The sequence below is a fragment of the Dipodomys ordii genome, unplaced genomic scaffold, assembly GCF_000151885.1.
Source record: "Dipodomys ordii isolate 6190 unplaced genomic scaffold, Dord_2.0 Scaffold76, whole genome shotgun sequence".
In the NCBI taxonomy this organism is placed as follows: Eukaryota; Metazoa; Chordata; class Mammalia; order Rodentia; family Heteromyidae; genus Dipodomys; species Dipodomys ordii.
This window is the reverse complement of record NW_012267292.1, coordinates 10588567-10607328: the sequence shown is the minus strand read 5'-3', so window position 1 is coordinate 10607328 and position 18762 is coordinate 10588567. Positions and strand designations below refer to the sequence as shown.

At 41.8% G+C, this 18762-nt stretch overlaps 1 protein-coding gene across 2 annotated transcripts in view; it reads left to right on the top strand.

Annotated features, from left to right (window-relative positions):
- Positions 1 to 18227, top strand: part of Gpnmb (glycoprotein (transmembrane) nmb) — a 22650-nt gene extending 4423 nt beyond the window's left edge. Inside the window, exons 2-11 of one of the 2 annotated variants that reach the window (XM_013024399.1) lie at positions 2722 to 2874; positions 4126 to 4269; positions 6019 to 6180; positions 8536 to 8694; positions 9381 to 9677; positions 11449 to 11547; positions 12578 to 12680; positions 14544 to 14752; positions 16361 to 16454; positions 17624 to 18227. In XM_013024399.1, coding sequence (XP_012879853.1) covers positions 2722 to 2874; positions 4126 to 4269; positions 6019 to 6180; positions 8536 to 8694; positions 9381 to 9677; positions 11449 to 11547; positions 12578 to 12680; positions 14544 to 14752; positions 16361 to 16454; positions 17624 to 17777 — 1574 coding nt within the window. In that variant the 3' untranslated portion in view covers positions 17778 to 18227. Of the gene's footprint in view, positions 1 to 2721; positions 2875 to 4125; positions 4270 to 6018; positions 6181 to 8535; positions 8695 to 9380; positions 9678 to 11448; positions 11548 to 12577; positions 12681 to 14543; positions 14753 to 16360; positions 16459 to 17623 lie in introns of both variants that reach the window. The other variant, XM_013024400.1, reaches the window with a different exon arrangement.
- Positions 18228 to 18762: the final 535 nt, after the last annotated feature.

The window sequence follows — 18762 nt, the reverse complement described above, 5'->3', positions numbered from 1 at the left end:
CCACTTCCGGCTTTTTTCTTTTTGTTTATGTGGTGCTGAGGAATTGAACCCAGGGCCTCATGCATGCGAGGCAAGCGCTCTACCACTGAGCCACCTTCCCAGCCCCCTCCTAGTAGTTTCATAGAGCAAAATGTTTATTTTGATAAGGTCCCATTTGTCAGTTTATCTCTTTATGGATGATGTTCTTTTTGTCAAGTCTAAGCAGTCTTATCTGTCTCTAAATCCAGAAGATTTCAGCTGTGCTTTAATTTTTTACAGCACTGTTTACTTAAAAGTTTGTCTTTTCTTCATTGCATTGTCTCTTTTATTTAATCCCCCTGCTTTTTGTTGCCTAGATCTTGAACTCAGGGCCTGTGTTCTTATTTTGTTCCATTTTGGGTTTTTTTGCTCATAACTGGCATTCTAATGTTTGAACCATGTCTCCAGTCTTATTACATTATTTCCACATTTTTCTCAAAAATCAGTGAGGTATGGTTGTGTAGGTCTATTTCTGTGTTTTATTTTGTTCCAATATCCAATGTGTTCATTTCTTGTTACTCTTTTTCCTTTTGTTGTTTTGTTTTGTTTTGTTTGCAATTCCTGGGGCTTGAACTCAGGACCTAGGCTCTGTCCCTGAATGCTGTCCCTGAGCAAGGCTCCATTTCTGGCTTTTGGGTGGTTAATTGGCGATGAGTCTCATGTACATTCCTACTTCTTCTGGCTTTGAACTGTGATCTTCATATCTCAGCCTGCTGAGTAGCTAGGATTACAGGCACGAGCCATCAATGCCTGGCTCATTGTTACTCTATTTTTAAGTTTGAGAGCTTGTCCTTGATGTCTGAAATTTAAGATCAGCAGAGGGAAGACTGAGTGTTGATTATATTTCTGGAAACACTCTCGGGACCTGATGAAGTAGACTCTGGAACAGTGGAAAGGATTAATTCTTGGAACTAGTCATGGCTCTTCATTTCTACCAAATTAAGGTTGACCCTGGATGAATCCCATTAGTCCCTAGAACTGGTTCAAATGAAAGAATCTTAGTTCTTTTCATGTGACTCCATTCAAAGTAAATATCCTGTTACAAACATTTATTCATAAACACAAATTTCCTGTCCTTAATATCTATTTCTAAATAGGAACACTCTCACAGAATCACAGGGCATTTGGCTTTGAAAATGGAAACAAATGTTCTACACTATTAGTCATTAGAAAAATGAACATTAGAACTATAGTGTTATTCTGCATCAAAAAAAAAAAGTAGTGGCATGTAAATCCATTGCTCAAGAGACTGCTGAACAAGGGAACTAACCAATCTGCTATAATCAAAGAAAGTAGAAACCGCATTGCCACTAGTCACTGGGTGGCCATCAATTCAAGATTATAAAGAGCTTTTAAAGAATTATGAACTTAGCCGGGCGCTGGTGGCACACAAAGTTAGTGATACCCATCTCAACCAATAGCTGGGTGTAGTGCAGGTGGCTGCCATTCTAGCTATGCAACAATCATAAATAGGAGAATTGTGGTCCTGGCTGACCTGGGCCAAAACATGAGACCCTGAGCTCAAACTCAGTTCATATATATATATATATATATATATATATATATATATATATATATATGCTATAAAGTAAAACTGATTAAAGTAAACATGACATATTAGTTAAACACCTAGCATTAACATCAAAGTATTCTTTATAAGAAGGAATGTTACCATGGTTAATAATAAAAGGGCCAATACATCAACAAGATTTTTTTAACAGTTCTAGAGTCATACATTTCTAACAATACATGAAGTAAAAATTGGAAGAAAACTTATGCAATTGGCAAATATACAACTATAAGGACTTCAAAATTCTACTCTCAGTAACAGAAATAGAGTGGACAGAATTTTTTTATTCAAGCAAACAGAATGTGTATGTGTGTGTGTGTGTGTGTGTGTGTGTGTGTGTGTGTGTTATTCTAGGAATCAAATTCAAGCCCCCACATATGTTAAGCAAATGTTCTACCAATGAGCTACAACCTCATCCCAAATGACATTTTTTAAAGCGTAAAATACTCTATTCAACAAATGTATTTGAAAATTCACCAAGACAGACCATATTCTGGGCTGTAGAATGGCTGTTTCCCAGTGGGCCCTCCACTCCCACTGCCTGTCTCTGAATCATGGAAGCATTCCTGTGCTTCATGTGGCCTTGCTTCAGACAGAGATTAGTTCACACTGAGGAAAGATTTAAAAACAGGTCTGAAAAACATTAACATCAGTTTACCTCATGATTTCAAATAGAACCCAAATATTCAGAGAAGCCAACTGACTTACAGAAAAAAGCATTCAGCCAATACAGCAGTGGTACTCACTACACACTATGTTGAAAAGGAACTATGTAACTTGTGTGTAGGGATGGGAGGGAAAAATTGGGAGACAGCAAGGGAAAGGGTGATATTGTCCAAAAAGAAATGTACTCATTACCTGACTAACGTGACTGTAACTCCTCTATACATCACCTTTATAATAACTTAAATGTTTTAATATATCCAGTTCGCATTCATACAGAGATTTGATAAAAATATTATATTCAAAGTATTTGCAGTAGGCTCTTTCAAAAAAGCACTCCCCACTTTCTGGATATATTGTATACTTGCTTTCTAACAGTCTGAAATGGATAGCTTCTATCACCACTGCTACATAAGAACTAAATGAGAAATGGGCGAGAGAAGTAATCGGTTTTTCAAATGCTGACACAGGATTTCATGATGTGCTGGGCAGTGGAAGACATCCTGGTGTTGCAAGGGAGCACAACCAGTTACATGGCTGGTCTTCTGATGAAAATGACTGGAATGAAAAGCTGTACCCAGTGTGGAAACCGGGAGATGCAAGGTGGGAAAACTCATGGAAAGGTACGTCAAAGGAAAAAAACCATCCAGAACACTGGAGCTGCCCACGTCAATCTGCCTGGTTGCTTGGTGAGCCTGTGAGACTCATGGCTCATGCGCCCACATGAACAGCAGATGGTGCCCTGGTTGCCAAGCTAGGGATTCCTGGCTTTGGAAGTCTTTCTCTTACGCCAATATTTTTCCCTGTCTAAGCCACACACACACACACACACACACACACACACACACACACACACACAATAATGCCTATTCTTAGAACATTTCAAGTAGACGTTTAGTCTCAAACTAACTAACATGGAAATGGGCATCACCTGTGACTTTGATACAGGGTGGTTTATCAGAAAGTGAATCATGGATCCATTCAGATAAAAGACACCTTCAGCCATTGGCTTTGAAATTTTTTTTGGGGGGTCCGGTCGTGGGGTCTGTACTCTGGGCCTGGACGCTGTCCCTCAGCTCTTCAGCTCAAGGCTAGCACTCTACCACTTACAGCACCACTTCTGGCTTTTTTTTTTCTTTTTGCTTATGTGGTGCTGAGGAATTGAACTCAGGGCAAGCGCTCTACCACTGAGCCAACTGCCCAGCCCTGAAATTTTTTTTAAAAAACATATTTTTATCATTTCTCTTCAATCCAATGGGCAGATTTTATTTCATTTTTTACTTTTATTTTCCTTTAGCTTAATACAATAAGCCTAAAATGTGGACAGAAAGCTAGATGGCTTATGATATACGAGAGATGAGAGGAAAAATGTGTCAGAAGAGAAGGGTGTTACGTGGATTGCTTTGTTATTTTTATTTTTGCACCATAATGGGGCTTGAACTCAGAACCTCATGGTCTCCTTTAGTTGTTTAATTCAAAGCTTGAACCACTTGAACTACATCTCCACTTCCAGCTTTTTGTGGGTAATTGGAGATAAGAGTCTAATGGACTTTTCTGCCTTGCCTAGCCTCAAACTTCAATCCTCAGATCTCAGCCTCCTGAGTAGCTAGGATTACATGCTTTAGTCACCAGTGTCCTGCTATTTTAATTTTCCTAATTATTCTCTTTATAGCTAGAGAATCTTTTAGTCTCACTTTATTGTTGTTATTCATCTTTTAGAATGTTAGCATCAATAAAGTGAATTTAATGCATTCTAAAGAAATCTGTGGCTTCTTCAATTCTTATATTTTGATTTACCTTTCAATGTTTATCTCTGGGGGAAAGGAAAAATTGATGCTGGCTCAGTGAGCTCCATCCCTGCTTTGTTATCCTAGGAGGCCGTGTGCGGGCAGTCCTGACCAGTGACTCCCCAGCACTGCTAGGCTCAAATATCACATTTGTGGTGAATCTGGTGTTCCCAAGATGCCAAAAGGAAGATGCCAATGGTGACATAGTGTATGAGAAAAACTGCAGAAATGGTAAGCAGTTCTCCTAAACTACTGGGGTCCAGCTCATAAACCTTAATGCACCTGAAAGCAAGATGATAGTGCATCCTCTTCAAGTTAGATGATACAGGGTGAGCATGTGGTCTTAACGCGGCCCCTTCATCAACCTGAGTGTTAACACATCCAAGCCTACCTAGTACCCTTATCAGCTAGATTTTCATTTTATTACTTGGAACATTTTTAGCCATTCCAAAAATAGTCAGTTTAACAGATTTTTTGCTCTGGGCCTGAGCACTGTCCCTTAGTTCTTCAGCTCAAGGCTAGCACTCTACCACTGAGCCACTCTGATGAGTTTAGTTTTTGCTAACCAGCATTTCTTTGTGTTTTTGAGGTTTTGCCTTTGTATGTCAACACTGGGGTTTGAACTCAGGGACCAGGTGCTGTCTCTGAGCTCTGTTGCTCAAAACTAGTACTCTACCACTTGAGGCACAGTTCCACTTCTGTTTGTGTATGTGTGTGTGAGTGTGTGTTTGTGTACACATGCATGCACATGCACACACATAATTGGAGTTTCTCAGACTTTTCTGCCTGGGCTTGCTTCAAACCACTATCCTCAGATCTCAGCAACCTGAGTATCTAGGATTATAGGTGTGAGAAAGCAGCATGATTATTGAAATTCATCACTGGCTGCTAAATTGGAGATAGAATCTCTTGGATTTGTCTGCCTGGGCTTGTTTCAAACCACAATCCTCAAATTTCACCCTTTTGAGTAGCTAGGATTACAGATATGAGCCACCAGTGTCCAGTATGGAGTTGGAGGTTTGTTGTTGTTGTTTTCCTTGAATCAGTTGAATCAGTGTGGAAGAGCTAAATGTCATATGCAGGCATGGTCTAGACTGTGGAGGAGTGGTTGTTGTGATGTAGTTCAGTGAGAGATCCCCTTATTCTTTGTCATTTCTAGCTAACATTCTTAGGAATAAAGAGTCATGATGTTGCCAGGCATGGTGTCTCATGCTTGTTATCTTAGCTACTCAGGAGGCTGAGATCTGAGATCAAGGTTTGAAGCTAGCTCAGGCAGGAAAGTCTGAGAGACTCTTATCTCCAATTAACTGCCAAAAAGTCGGAAGTGGAGCTGTGGCTCATGTGGTAGAGCACTAGCCTTGAGCATAAAAGCTCAGGGGCTGCACCCAGGTCCTGAGTTCAAACTCCAGGACTGGCATAGAAGCAAAAAAGTCATATCAAATGAAACAATAAAAGAAGTTTCTGTTAGAGTGTTTCAAATGAAAACATCAAACATTCTCCCATCTTTGAATAGGCTTGAAATTTGGGAAGATTAATATACAATTGAGTGAATTCTCCAGGCTGAGATCTTACTATATAAACTTGTCTTGAAATATCATGTTTATGCAGGAAAGTGCACAAGTTCCAAGTGTTCTATTGGATGAATTCCAAACATTAAGTTGTTAATCCTGTCGTTTAAAAGTTTTTCAATTGGGCTGGGAATGTGGCTCAGTGGTAGAGTGCTTACCTCACATGCATGAGGCCCTGGGTTGGATTCCTCAGCACCACATAAGCAGAAAAAGCCGGAAGTGGCGCTGTGGCTCCATGGTAGAGCACTAGCCTTGAGCTGAAGAGCTGAGGGACAGCGCCCAGGCCAGAGTTCAATCATCAAAAAAAAGTTTTTCAGTTAGTTATGGAAAACTACAAAGCAGTGTTTGAGTGACATGCATTGGGCACTTGGAACCCCGGTACCATTCCTGACCTGTTTCCTTTTCTATTTAGAGTCTGGTTTGTCTCCTGACCCATACGTGTACAATTGGTCCAAGGACAGCGACTGGGGAAATGACTCAGACAGAAGCCAGCACATGTTTCCTGACGGGAGGCCCTTTCCTCACCCCCACCGAGGGAAGAAAGGGAATTTCGTCTACATCTTTCACACACATGGTTGGACTTTTACCAATTGCCTTCACCTTTTAAAACTGAACCTTCTGCTTCCTTATTGTCATTAGAGCACCAAGAGTTTTGCAGTTAGGCTGTTCATTTTCTTTACTTGGGTGGACAGTGAGAAAGAAAAATAAAATCCTGGCTAACCTTGTGAATTCCCAGGACAGCAAGGAATTAAAATGAGAAGAAAAGTAGATTCAACTATCTAAAATAGTAATACTAAAAAAAAAAAATGATGCTGGGTGCTGGTGGCTCACACCTGTAATCCTAGCTACTCAGGAGGCTGAGATCTGGGGATCGCGGTTCAAAACCAGCCCAGGCAGGAAAGTCTGTAAGACTCATCTCCAGTTAACCACCAGAAAAAGCCAGAAGTAGAGCTGTGTCTCAAGTGATATAGCGATAGCCTTGAGCAAAAGAAGCTTAGGGACCCAGGCCTAGAATTCAAGCCTAGGACTGACAAAAAAAGAATATATATATATATATATACACACACACACACAGTGGTACCTAAATGGTAATTTATGCTATATTTTCTCAAGTTTAATAAAGAAACATGTGCTGCAGGAAATTTGGAAAAAGAAAAAAGTAAAAATGAAATTTTCCTTCCTTCCTTTTCGGTGTCAGTACTGGGACTTGAACCCAGGGCTTAAGTGCTCGTCCTTAGCCTTTTCACTCCAGGTTCATGTTCTACCATTTACGCCACAGCCCTTCTTGTGGCTTTTTGGTGCTAAATTGGAAATAAGAGTCTCACAGATTTTTTTTTCTGCCCAGGTTGGCTTTGAACTGGAATCCTCAGATCTCAGCCTCCTGTATAGATAAGGTTATAGGTGTGAATCACCAGGGCCTGATTTCAAGCATATTTTTGAAAAGCCTAGTTAACATTCCATTAAACACATCCAGAGCAGATGTCTTTATGTAAAGCCTACCTTCCACCTAGAAAAACTCTGTTTTTCTAATAAGACTTCCTTGAATTTCCAGTTTCCTCAGCTGCATGCGGTCTCATCTCTCATTTCGGGCACTAACGTTTTCTTGTGCATTACTGGCCCCTTGTCAGAGACCCTCCTGTCCCACTGCCTCCAGGGAGTTGCCCTCCAATCCACTTGCAAGGGGAGATTGTGGGTTTTTCTCACTCATTTGGCCATGTGATAGTCTTTAAACATCGCCATCTCACATGCACTCATCTTACCATGCCCAAATAGGCCAAAACACACCAGTCCCCTGCCAGGTAGTAGCAATTGCTAGTAGCAATTTCAGGGAAATTGAAGAAAGACAAGGAGTTGACTCAAAGATGCTTGAGAAATGTGTTTAAAGAACCACTTTATCCCTTTGTGTCTGTGATCCCTACTCCTTGTTTTATTTTGTTTTTATGCAGCTACTGGGGCTTGAACAGAGGGCCTTGTCATTGTCCTTTAGCTCTTTTGCTCAAGGCTGAAGCTCTACCATTTGAGCGACAGCTCTGTGTCTGGCTTTTAGTGGCTAATCAGATATAAGAGTCTCATATACATTCCTGCCTGGACTAGTTTTGAACTGCAATTCTCAGATCTCAGCTTTCCAAGTAGCTAGGAGGATCCAGTACTTAGCTGTGTTTTTATATAGAAATACTATTAGAAAGTGAAGACTACTGATCCCCTTTTAAATATAATAATGTAGGTGTAGTCGTACTGTTACAAAACTAACATAGAATCTTTCCAAAATAACTTGTGAGTGAGTGGGGGCGGGGGAGGTGTTCCTAGAGATTTAACTCAGGCCTAGGCATTGTCTGTGAGCTGCTTTTGCTCAAAGCAAGTGCTCTACCACTTTTGAGTTAGAGTTCAAAAAGTAGTTTATTGGTGAAAAGAGTCTCACAGACTTTCCTGCCCAGGCTGATTTTGAATCTTGGTCCTCAGATTTTAGCTTCCTGAGTAGCTAGTATTACAGATATGAGCCATTGGTGCTTGGCTTCAGAAAATAACTCCCTTGGACATATTATTATATCAAATGTATTTCCTATAGACAAACTATGTGTTTTAAGGGACCATTTATATATTTATTGTAAAGTAAGCACCTATTTTATTACCCACTAAATATCTCTTATCACTTTAACTAACTAGATGTCATTGCATCTATATTACTGTGGGTTTGTTTTGTAAGGTTTCACACAGGATTTCTGAGCACTTTCTCTTTGTGTGGAACCATAGTACATTAGCAGCCTCTTCCCCTCCTCTGAGTGATTTCTAAGTAGCAGTAGGCACTCAAGAAAGTGAGATCCAGAGGAACAAGGTTCAAATCCTTTCACAAAGCCTTCCCTTTAAGAAACAACTTCCTATGATGACCAAATGATATTGACAATAACTAAAAATGTCCATGGTCTTAAAGGTCAGTATTTCCAGAAACTGGGCCGGTGTTCTGTGAGAGTTTCTATTAACACGACCAACCTGACTCTTGGTCCTCAAGTCATGGAAGTGACCATCTACAGAAGACATGGTCGGGCATACATTCCCATCGCTCAGGTTAAAGATGTCTACGTGGTCACAGGTGCGTGGCATGAACTCTGGGTTAACTGTGGTGAGGTCCCTAGAGGTTTCTTGACATTAGTGCATTAAGGTAGGCACCAACTGCTGAGACCCTACCCGAACTTATACATTTAATCATGTTGTGCCTACCTATTTTCCAGATTTTGAAAACTCTAGAAAAATTTTCATGTAAGAAGGAATGAATGCTCTTATGTATGTGTGTATGTATGTATGTATGTATTTAGTGCCAGTCCTATGGCTTGAACTCAGGGCCTACATGCTGTCCCTGAGCTTTTTGCTCAAGGCTAGTGCTTTATCATTTGAGACATAGCTCCACATATGGCTTTGTGGTGATTAATTGGAGATAAGAGTCTCATGAACTTTCCTGCCCTTGGTGGTTTTGAATCTCAGCCTCCTGAACAGCTAGGATTACATGTGTGAACCACTGCACCTGGCCCTAATTTTAATTTTTAATATAAACACATTTTTGTAATCCTTTACTTAAAAATCAACCAATCTCCAGGCTTTAGTGACTCATCCCTATAATCTTAGCTCCTGAGGAGGCTGAGATCTAAGGATCACAGTTTGAAGCTAGGTGGGCAAAAAAATCCAGCTTTGAGTGGACAAAGCTATACAAGAGCACAATGGTCTGAGTTCAAGTCCCAGTTCTGTTGTACATGTTATCTTTCTTTATGATGTCTCTTTTAGGTGAGATTCCTGTGCTTGTGACCATGTTCCAGAAGAATGATCGAAATTTCTCTGATGAAACCTTCCTCCGAGACCTTCCAATTATGTTTGATGTCTTCATTCATGATCCCAGTCACTTTCTCAATAAGTCTGCCATTGACTACAAGTGGAATTTCGGAGATAACACTGGTCTGTTTATTTCCACCAACCATACTTCGAACCACACATATGTGCTCAACGGAACCTTCAATCTTAATCTAACTGTGCAAGCTGCAGTGCCCGGGCCTTGTCTTCCACCTGCACCCACCCCTTCTTTAGGTAGATATTTTCTGAGTGATCTTTGAGGTAGATTTCTTAATGGCTAAAATATATCCATGTGAGATATACACACGTGTGTGTGTGTGTGTGTGTGTGTGTGTGTGTGTGTGTGTGCTAAGCATTCTACCCCTGAACTACTTCCCCAAGCATAGGTTATATTACTAAATCTCTGCTTAAGAAGCTGAGGGCACAGTTAACTAGTAGAGTGTTTTCCTAGCATTCACAGGTCTATGTTCTTTCCCCAGCACCACAAAAACAGATCCAGAAATATTTGTCTATTTGAAAGAATTATGTAGTCTTTATAATGGTTCCACTTTGTACTTGTGGGTTTTTTAACCTCCTTATCAATATTTTTTATAAGGAGAATATATTTTAAACTACCCTGTGGTAGCATTTGGTAATACATATGAAGCAGGTCTTGAACTCAGGGTTTGGGCATTTTCCCTTAGATTTTTAATCAAGAATAGTGTTCAATCATTTGAGCCATAGCTCCACTTCTGGTTTTTTCTTTCTTTTCTGGTGATGAATTGGAGATATGAGTCTCACAGACTTTTCTGTATGGGTTGGCTTTGAACTGTGATCCTTAGATCTCATCTCTTTGAGTAGCTAGGATTATAGGCATGAGCCACCAGTGCACGGATTTGTTTTTGCATTATATATGGGTACTAGGGCTTGAACTCAGGGCCCAAGGCTCTCCCTTAACTTTTGCACTCATGGCTGGTGCTTTACCACTTGACCACAGTGTTGCTTCCAGCTTTTTACTGTTTAACTGGAGATAGTCTCACAAAGCTGTCTGCCTGGGTTGGCTTGGAACTAGGATCCAAAGATCTCAGACTCCTGAATAGCTAGGAGTACAGACAAGAGCCACTGGCACCTAGCCCTTGCTAAGTATACAATGCTCTCCTTCATCTAGCCTGTCATGTTTCTGTTTAGTTCATTTTCCATAGCCAGGAAAGCACACACTCACCCCTTATAAAGAATCAGACCCTCTCACTTTCCTCCTACAGTTCCCCACACACCTCACCAACTCCCATCCAATGTCCCGAGGAAATACATCTGTAGCTGAAAGCAACTTCCAAGTAGCCCAAAATGAATGTCACTTAAGAGCACTTCTGGACAAGCAAGCCATTAAAAGTGTTTTTAATATAAGGCATATTAATTATCACCCATTACTAATTGTCTGTGAAGACCCTCAAGAAGTTCTTAATTAAAAGTCTGCTTTAGGAAGTATCTAATTCTTCACCCTGCCTCATACTATGGCCACTCTGACCATTCCCACATCTTGACACTCCTTGCTGACATGCACACATTGGCCTCAAGAGGGCACTATAATTCAGTCCAAAAGAAATGTTTTATTATAATGGCCTTGTAGCTGCTTTTTACTATTTGCTATAAATAAAAGACAAGGTATTAGAAATAAGAGATCTGTGTGTGTGTATGTGTGTGTGTGTGTGTGTGTGCACTTGAATACACACACATGTGCATGTGTGCGTGCCAGACTTTGGGCTTCAGCTCTGGGCCTCAGTGCTGTCCCTGAGCTTTTGTGCTCAGGGACACAATGGCACTCTACCATTTGAGCCACTGCTCTACCTCCAGCTTTTTTGTTGGCTAATTGGAGATGAGTTTAATTGGCTTTTCTGTCTGGATTAGCCTCAAACTTTGATCCTCAAATCTCAGCCAGAGTAGCTAGGACTACCTGTGCGTGGCTATGTTTCTATTGGGTTGCATTGTGGACAACTATTTTTAATTCGTTATTTTCTAAACATTCCAGGGACAGCTGGTGACAACCTCCTGGAACTGAGTCAGGTTTCTGATGAAAATTGCCAGATTTACAGATATGGTTACTTTAAGGCCACCATCACAATTGTAGGTAAGGCTGAAGACCAGTGGGGATGGATGCCAACATGCATGGTTGTCACAGTCACTTGGCTAGACTAGAAGGCTCCAAAATGGCACCATTGTGCACTAGCACAATTGTAGAGTTGTAGAGTCTGGCTCACTAACAGTCAATCCCTAGGCATCCTGGAGGGAAATGCCCTCTGCAGAGCCCATGTGTTTACAAGCCTGCCCTAGGCATGAAGCCACCCATGTGTCCAGAAATCTGAATGAATAGTGGGGAGAAAGACCAGTATAGAATTCTCACAATTTCCATTGTCTTCCACTCTCTGCTACTTTTCACAAAGACACTCTTTTTGTGTATGAAAGGCAGGATGAACAGGCCATTTCACATGGCGGTGCATTCTGGGTACTGTGTACCCTGCTTGTGGGGACAGAGAAAGGAAGTTAGAGCTGCACTCCAAGCTAGCTACCTCTGTCTGAGAGGAGTTAACCATGTTCTGAGCCAGGGCTACATCTGGCCCAGCTCACCTGTCCCTAAAACATCTTCCCAGAGGGAACACTACTTTCTAATACACACCCGGCTCTAGAAACAAGCTGGGACTGATCCATGTTACACAGATATGCACGAATTCCCAGATTTTGGAGGGTTTCTGCTTGGCAAGATGACTGTCTCCAGTTCACTTCTTCTGATTTATTAAGGAATGTGGCTTAATCTATTCAGGTTTCTATAGTAGACTACCATAGACTGGGTGGCTTCTAACCAGTCGAGATTTATTTCCATGAGATTTTCCACAGTTCTAAGTGCTTTGTCAAGATCAGGTGCTAGCAAAGTCATTGTCTGGTGAGGGCCTGGGCCCTGGTTCATGGATGGCCATCATCTCTCGCTGCATCTGTACATGGCAAAAGGAGAAGAGGAGCCGTGTGTGGTTCTCTGTGGTCACCCCATCATCTAATACCATAACCTTGATTAGGATTTCAAAGTATGAAACTGAATGGACACACTCAGTCGACAGGAGCATGGTGCGGTTTACTCTGTGTGCTGTTGTTTTTCATTCTGTTAGAGGGAATCCTAGAGGTTAACATCATCCAGATAACAGATGTGCCGATGCCTGGCTTACATCCTGACAACTCCCTGATGGACTTCACGCTGACCTTCAAAGGGACGTAAGTACATGGTCTCCGCCAAAGGCACTCATCAAGAGAGGATGACCCCTGGTCTGAACTAAGGCCTTGACCACCAGTTATCCCTTCTAAGCTGATTTAAATTCCTATTTATTAGAAACCACACAAGGAAGGATTTATAGAGGTCCTTAGAAGGTGCTATCAAGCACATTCTTTGTTAGAATTGAGCAAGACACTCAACCTTTAAAGGGTGATCCAATTCAATTGACTACATTACTGTTTACTATGTCTTCAAAACCTAACATCTCTTCTCATACTGAATCATCTTCACCATCCTGAGTCCATTTCAAGATGAAGTCAATGAAGCACAGTGATCACAAAATTTGGTTGCAGACCACTGGCACCCGGCAGAGCGTAGCTCATGGCCAGAGGTCTGGCTGAAACCCGATGTGCTGAAACCGAATGGGCAATTGTCTCATGTTAATCCCTTTCCTATAACTAATTAAGCTTTTCCTAATATAATTTGATTTCTTATGCTTTGGTCAAGCTATATACAATAAGCTAAATATAAATTATTAGTTAGATGTGTCCTTAAAATCATCTAATTTACATGTATGTAACTTAAGTAATAAAAACATCTATTGTCAAGCATAGTGGTGTACACCTGTCATCCCAGGTGTACCTAAGTGGGCTGAGGTAAGATGATCATGAGTCAGGCCAGCTACATTTCTCAAAAAAAAATAAGGCAGGGAACATGGCTCAGTGGTAGAGCACTTGCCTTGCATGCATGAGGCCCTGGGTTCGATTCCTCAGCACCACATAAGCAGAAAAAAAAAAGCCGGAAGTGTTGCTGTGGCTCAAGTGGTAGAGCGCTAGCCTTGAGCTGAAGAGCTGAGGAACAGTGCCCAGGCCCAGAGTTCAGGCCCCATGACCAGACCAAAAATAAATAAATAAATAAACTTACTGTGTGCTTAAATACATAAAGTAATCAAGAGAATGGAATGATCTAAAATATGGTTTTATTTGTTAAAAAGAAATAACTAAGAAACTCTCCAGCTTTCATGAAGGAGCAGAATGAGCTGCTTGCATGATCTTGGCCTAAATATGTCCCCTCTCTGAGCTGCTTTGTCACCTCTTACAGGGGGTAATGTTACTTTCCTTAAGGGGTCATCCCAAGGAACAAGCAAGATCATGTCATGACCTTCACTCAGTACCTGGCACATAGCAAGTCCCATACAAACAGCCGTGTTGCAGCTGTCCACGCACCTCTATAGGGTCCGGCAGAGTCAGCTCTGCCTCCTGATAATATTTTTGCCTGACACCTAAGCCATCTGTGTTTTCCAGTCTTCTTGGTATTGGAGGATAGCAGGAATGGCTGGGGCTTCGCTCAGTCTCTGCCAGCCCCTCACCCCAGGAGACACAATCTCCTGCTCCTCCATCCTCTGGGCCTCACCTTCCTGGGCACAAAGAGAAAATGGCAGCTCATCCCTAGGCTTAGTTTAGTGTTAACTCAAAGCGAGGCCCCAGTGGTTCACACCTGTAATGCTAGTTATTCAAGAGACTAAAAATCAGATGATCCAGGTTTGAAGCCAGTTCTGACAGAAAAGTTCATGAGGCTCCATCTTCAAAGTAGCAGCAAAATGCCAGGCTGGAAACTTGATTCAAGTAGTTGAGCTCTAGCTATGAGAGTAAGAAAAACCAACTGAGAACACAGGCCCTGAGTTTAAGCCCTAATATCATAAAAAAAAAAAAGAGTAAATCACATGTGACGATTCTGCATTACATGATTTGAATGAGTGAGATGAAGTTAGGTTTTATGGAAATGTTGAAAGTAACATTACACTTCCCCCCATTCCCGTCCTGCCCCCACACTGTGTGTCCTTACCCACTTCTCCCATCTCGCAGGACCCCCACGGAGGTCTGCACCATCATCGCTGACCCCACCTGCCAGACCACCCAGAATGTGGTCTGCAGCCCAGCAGATGTGCACGAGATGCACCTGTTGACCATGAAGAGAGCCTTCAATGGGTCTGGCACGTATTGTGTGAACTTCACTCTGCAAGATGACACAAGTCTGGCCCTCATGAGCACGCTGATTTCCATTCCTGGCAAAGGTAAGATTCATTTCACGGTCCTTTGAGCACTTTGATGTCATAGATAAAGTGTGTCCCAAGATCAAAGCCATTGAAAGGCTTCACCATCCATGTTCAATTATATTCCAGTGCAAAATTCATTGAGATCTTTTGTCTTATAAGGAATCAAACTTAGGGCCCTGTGAGTGTCAAGCAAACACTCTACAACCAACCTCCATCTCCAAACCCCTCATTGAACCCTTGTTAATAGGGATTTGAGAATTGGCATTAAAAGCCAGCTGTGAAAGGCAAAAATGAGAGAAAGTGACTGGGGCTTTACTCAAGCCTGTTACTTCAAAACCAGTCAGCTACGATCATGGACCAGTAGTAGTGAAATATGATCATCGTATGCTTCAAGAGATTTATACTCTAAGAGGACAAGGCAAAACCCACCAAAAAACTAATAATGTTCTCCAATGACATGGTAACAAAGGAGAGGCTGAGACTAGGGTGTCACATGAGTCCACCTGGGCAAGGACACGAGGCCAACAGACATGAAAATCCCAGTGGACGCCTCAACCCAAGAGGAGGAAGATAGATCTACCAAGCATTACACAGAAAGGATAACAAACCATCTTGCTTTCCCTACAGACTCAAAAGAGACTCTACTCTTCATTCTGATGCTTAGAGAGGCAAAATATTAATGGATTAAACAAGGAATTCCAAGAAATTTTATTTTTAGAAATTTTCAAGCTAGGTACCAATGGCTCATATCTGTAATCCTAGCAGCTACTCAGGAGGCTGAGATCTCAGGATCACAGTTCAAAGCCAGCCCAGGCCAAAAAAAAAAATCCATGAAACTTATCTCCAATTAACCAACCAAAAGCTGGAAGTGGATGTGTGGCTCAAGGGGTAGAGCACCAGCCTTGATCAAAAAAGCCATGGGAGAGCAAGGCTTATGCCCTAGTCAGTACTGGCACACAAAAAAAGGAAGGAAATGAAAGAAGGAAGGAAGGAAGGAGGGAGGGAAGGAAGGAAGGAAAGAGGGAGGGAAGGAAGGAAGGAAGGAGGGAGAGAGGGAGGGAGGGAAGGAGGGAGGAAGGGAAGGATCCAGGCCCAAGGAGAGAGGTCAGCAGCTTGGGAACAGGAGGAGTGAAGAGGTGTCATCCAGAACACATGGAGGCTAGTAAATGAGGAGACTTGAAATAGTCAGTACAAGGGCATTGCCACAGAGGATGTGGAAGTGGAAGACAATGGCAGGTTCAAAGAACTCCCAAAATTCTTAACACAGCAAGCTAGCAGGTAGTGCCAGGCCAGAAGTGCACAGTGCATCATGGGAGGGGAGCCCTCAGTATCTTCGTGCTGCTGGTTCAACAGACACCAAAGCAGATATCTCCAGGCCATGACATCTTTCCCTCAGCCCTTACGCAGTGTTCCAGATACACTAACTCATTCTCTAAATGGAAGATAAATTGACCCAAAGACTATGTATTAATGTATTTAATTTAAAAAAAAAAAGATTACCAAAAGGCTGGGGCAGGATGGGGGGAAGTGGGGAGAACACATCTCCCTTCCTCATTTATTTAATGGCATTACAAACAGATGCCCCATAAAGGGAAAATGTAACTAATACTTTGTTTCTGTTTGCAGACACAGCTTTCCCTTTAAGAATTGCAAATGGTACCCTGATCTCCCTCGGCTGCTTGGTCATAATTGTTCCTGTGATTGTTATGTTGATGTACAAGTAAGTTTTGGCTCCTAATACATTGTGTCTTACCAGCAGTATCATATTTCTGTCAGTACTAAATAGCATATTTCTGTACAAATATGCTTATTTACATTTACATGCTTATACACTTTTTTTGGTTGGTCGTGGGGCTTAAACTCTGGGCCTGGGCAGTGTCCCTCAGCTCTTAAGCTCAAGGCTAGTGCTCTGCCACTTTTAGCCACAGCACCACTTCCATTTTTCTGGTGGTTACTTGGAGATAAGCGTCTCATAGACTTTCCTGCGTGGGCTGGCTTTGAACCACAATCCTCATATCTCAGCCTCCTGAGTAGCTAGGGTTACAGGTGTGAGCCACCAGCACCCGGACCTTTTAAACATTTTGGCTATAAGGAAATAATCTTCCTTTGAACTATGAATACTAAACTGTGACTTGTTAATATTGCTTTTTTTTAATCCTAAAAGTGCTACCAGATGCCAGTAGTTTACTGTATCTACATAATGTTTAACACATAATCTCTAAGCAACTGAGCACTGGCAGCTCATGCCTGTAACTCTGATTACTAAGGAGACAGAAATCTGAGGATCATGGTGAAGCAAGGAGGCAGAAAAGTTAGTAAGACTCATTTCCAATTAACCAGTGAAATGCCACAAGTTGGAGGTATGGCTTAAGTGGTAGAACACTAGCCTGCCTTCAGTGGAAAAAGCCAAGGGAGAGCTCAGGCACCCAAGAAACAAATAAAAAAACTCAAATTATAGTGAGTGTGCACATTTCTTATACAAATAGAAGATTAACTATATCATCACAAGACACCAGCGTGTTACAGCCATAGATTAGGTTCTGTAGAGTTAGCTCTTTTGTGTCTACCATGAAAAAGAAGACAGAAAGTACAACTTATTAAAAATATTCTTTCATGGGCTGGGAAGGTGGCTCAGTGGTAGAGCGCTTGCCTTGCACACATGAGGCCCTGGGTTCAATTCCTCAGCACCACATAAGCAAAAAGAAAATAGCTGGAAGTGGCGCTGTGGCTCAAGTGGTAGAGTGCTAGCCTTGAGCTGAAGAGCTGAGGGACAGTGCCCAGGCCCAGAGTTCAGGCCCCACGATTGGACCCCCCCAAAAAAAATTCTTTCATTAGAAAGAAGGTAATATCAGCTTTAATTTGAAATCACTGTCCAACTGTTATTTTCAGAAAACACAAGAAATACATACCAATAGAGAATAGTTCTGGGTATGTGATCAAAAATAAAGGTCTGCATGCTTGCCTTCACCATACCACGGCTGCGATCTTCTCAGGAAACCAGGAGAAGAATCCATTGCTGCAGGACAAACTGGGAATTCCTTAAGTCTTCTGCTTTATTTCTGACCAACAGCCCTCTCTTCGGTGCCATTAATGTGAGCTGTGCAAAAGTGGATGGCCATTAATTCTTGTTTCATAAAGATTATTCTGTAATATGTATCATGATCTAGGGAGGTTAGCTAAATGACATTTTAGAGAAATGATCAAATGACTTAGCACTACTGCCTTTCATTATGTGTTATAATTCACATTGTTTAAGGTAGACAGACTGTGTCCCAAGAGTAAGAAGACTCATTAGACTGTGACCCAGATTAGGTGGAAAAAGAGGCTGGACATTTTCTGTCTCTTTTTATGTAAAAACATCATTGTAGTTCTGGTTAGATTTAGCTCCATGCTTATTGAATTCCATTTCACTGAATATGCATAAGCTTCTGATGAATCAATAGCAAGTTCAAGCCTCTCATATGACATGCACACTTGCCTTTTTAAAAAAAAATGCTCATCTGCTGGACGCTGGTCATGCTTGTTATTCTAGCTACTTAGGAGGCTGAAACCTGAGGATCAGGGTTGAAGCCAGTCTGGATAGGAAATTCCATGAGGCTTTTTTTTTTTTTGGTTGTGGGGCTTGAACTCTGGTCTTGGGCGCTGTCCCTCAGCTCTTCAGCTCAAGGTGACCCCACTACCGCTTGAGCCACAGTGCCACTTCTGGTTTTCTAGTGGTTTATTGGAGATAAGAGTCTCACAGACTTTCCTGTCTGGGCTGGGTTTGAACTGTGATCCTCAGATCTCAGCCTCCTGAGTAGCTAGGATTATAGGCGTGAGCCACCAGTGCCCAGCTCCATGAGACTCTTATCTCCAGTTAACCACCAGAAAACCAGAAGTGGTGCTGTGGTTCCAGTGGTAGAGTGCCAGCCTTGAACAAAAAAGCTAAGGAACAGCATACATAAATGTTTTAAAGGAGAAAAGACAAAAATGAAAAGGCAAAAAGAAAAAAAGTCACCTGATAGGTGTGCATGCTATATTTTGGTATA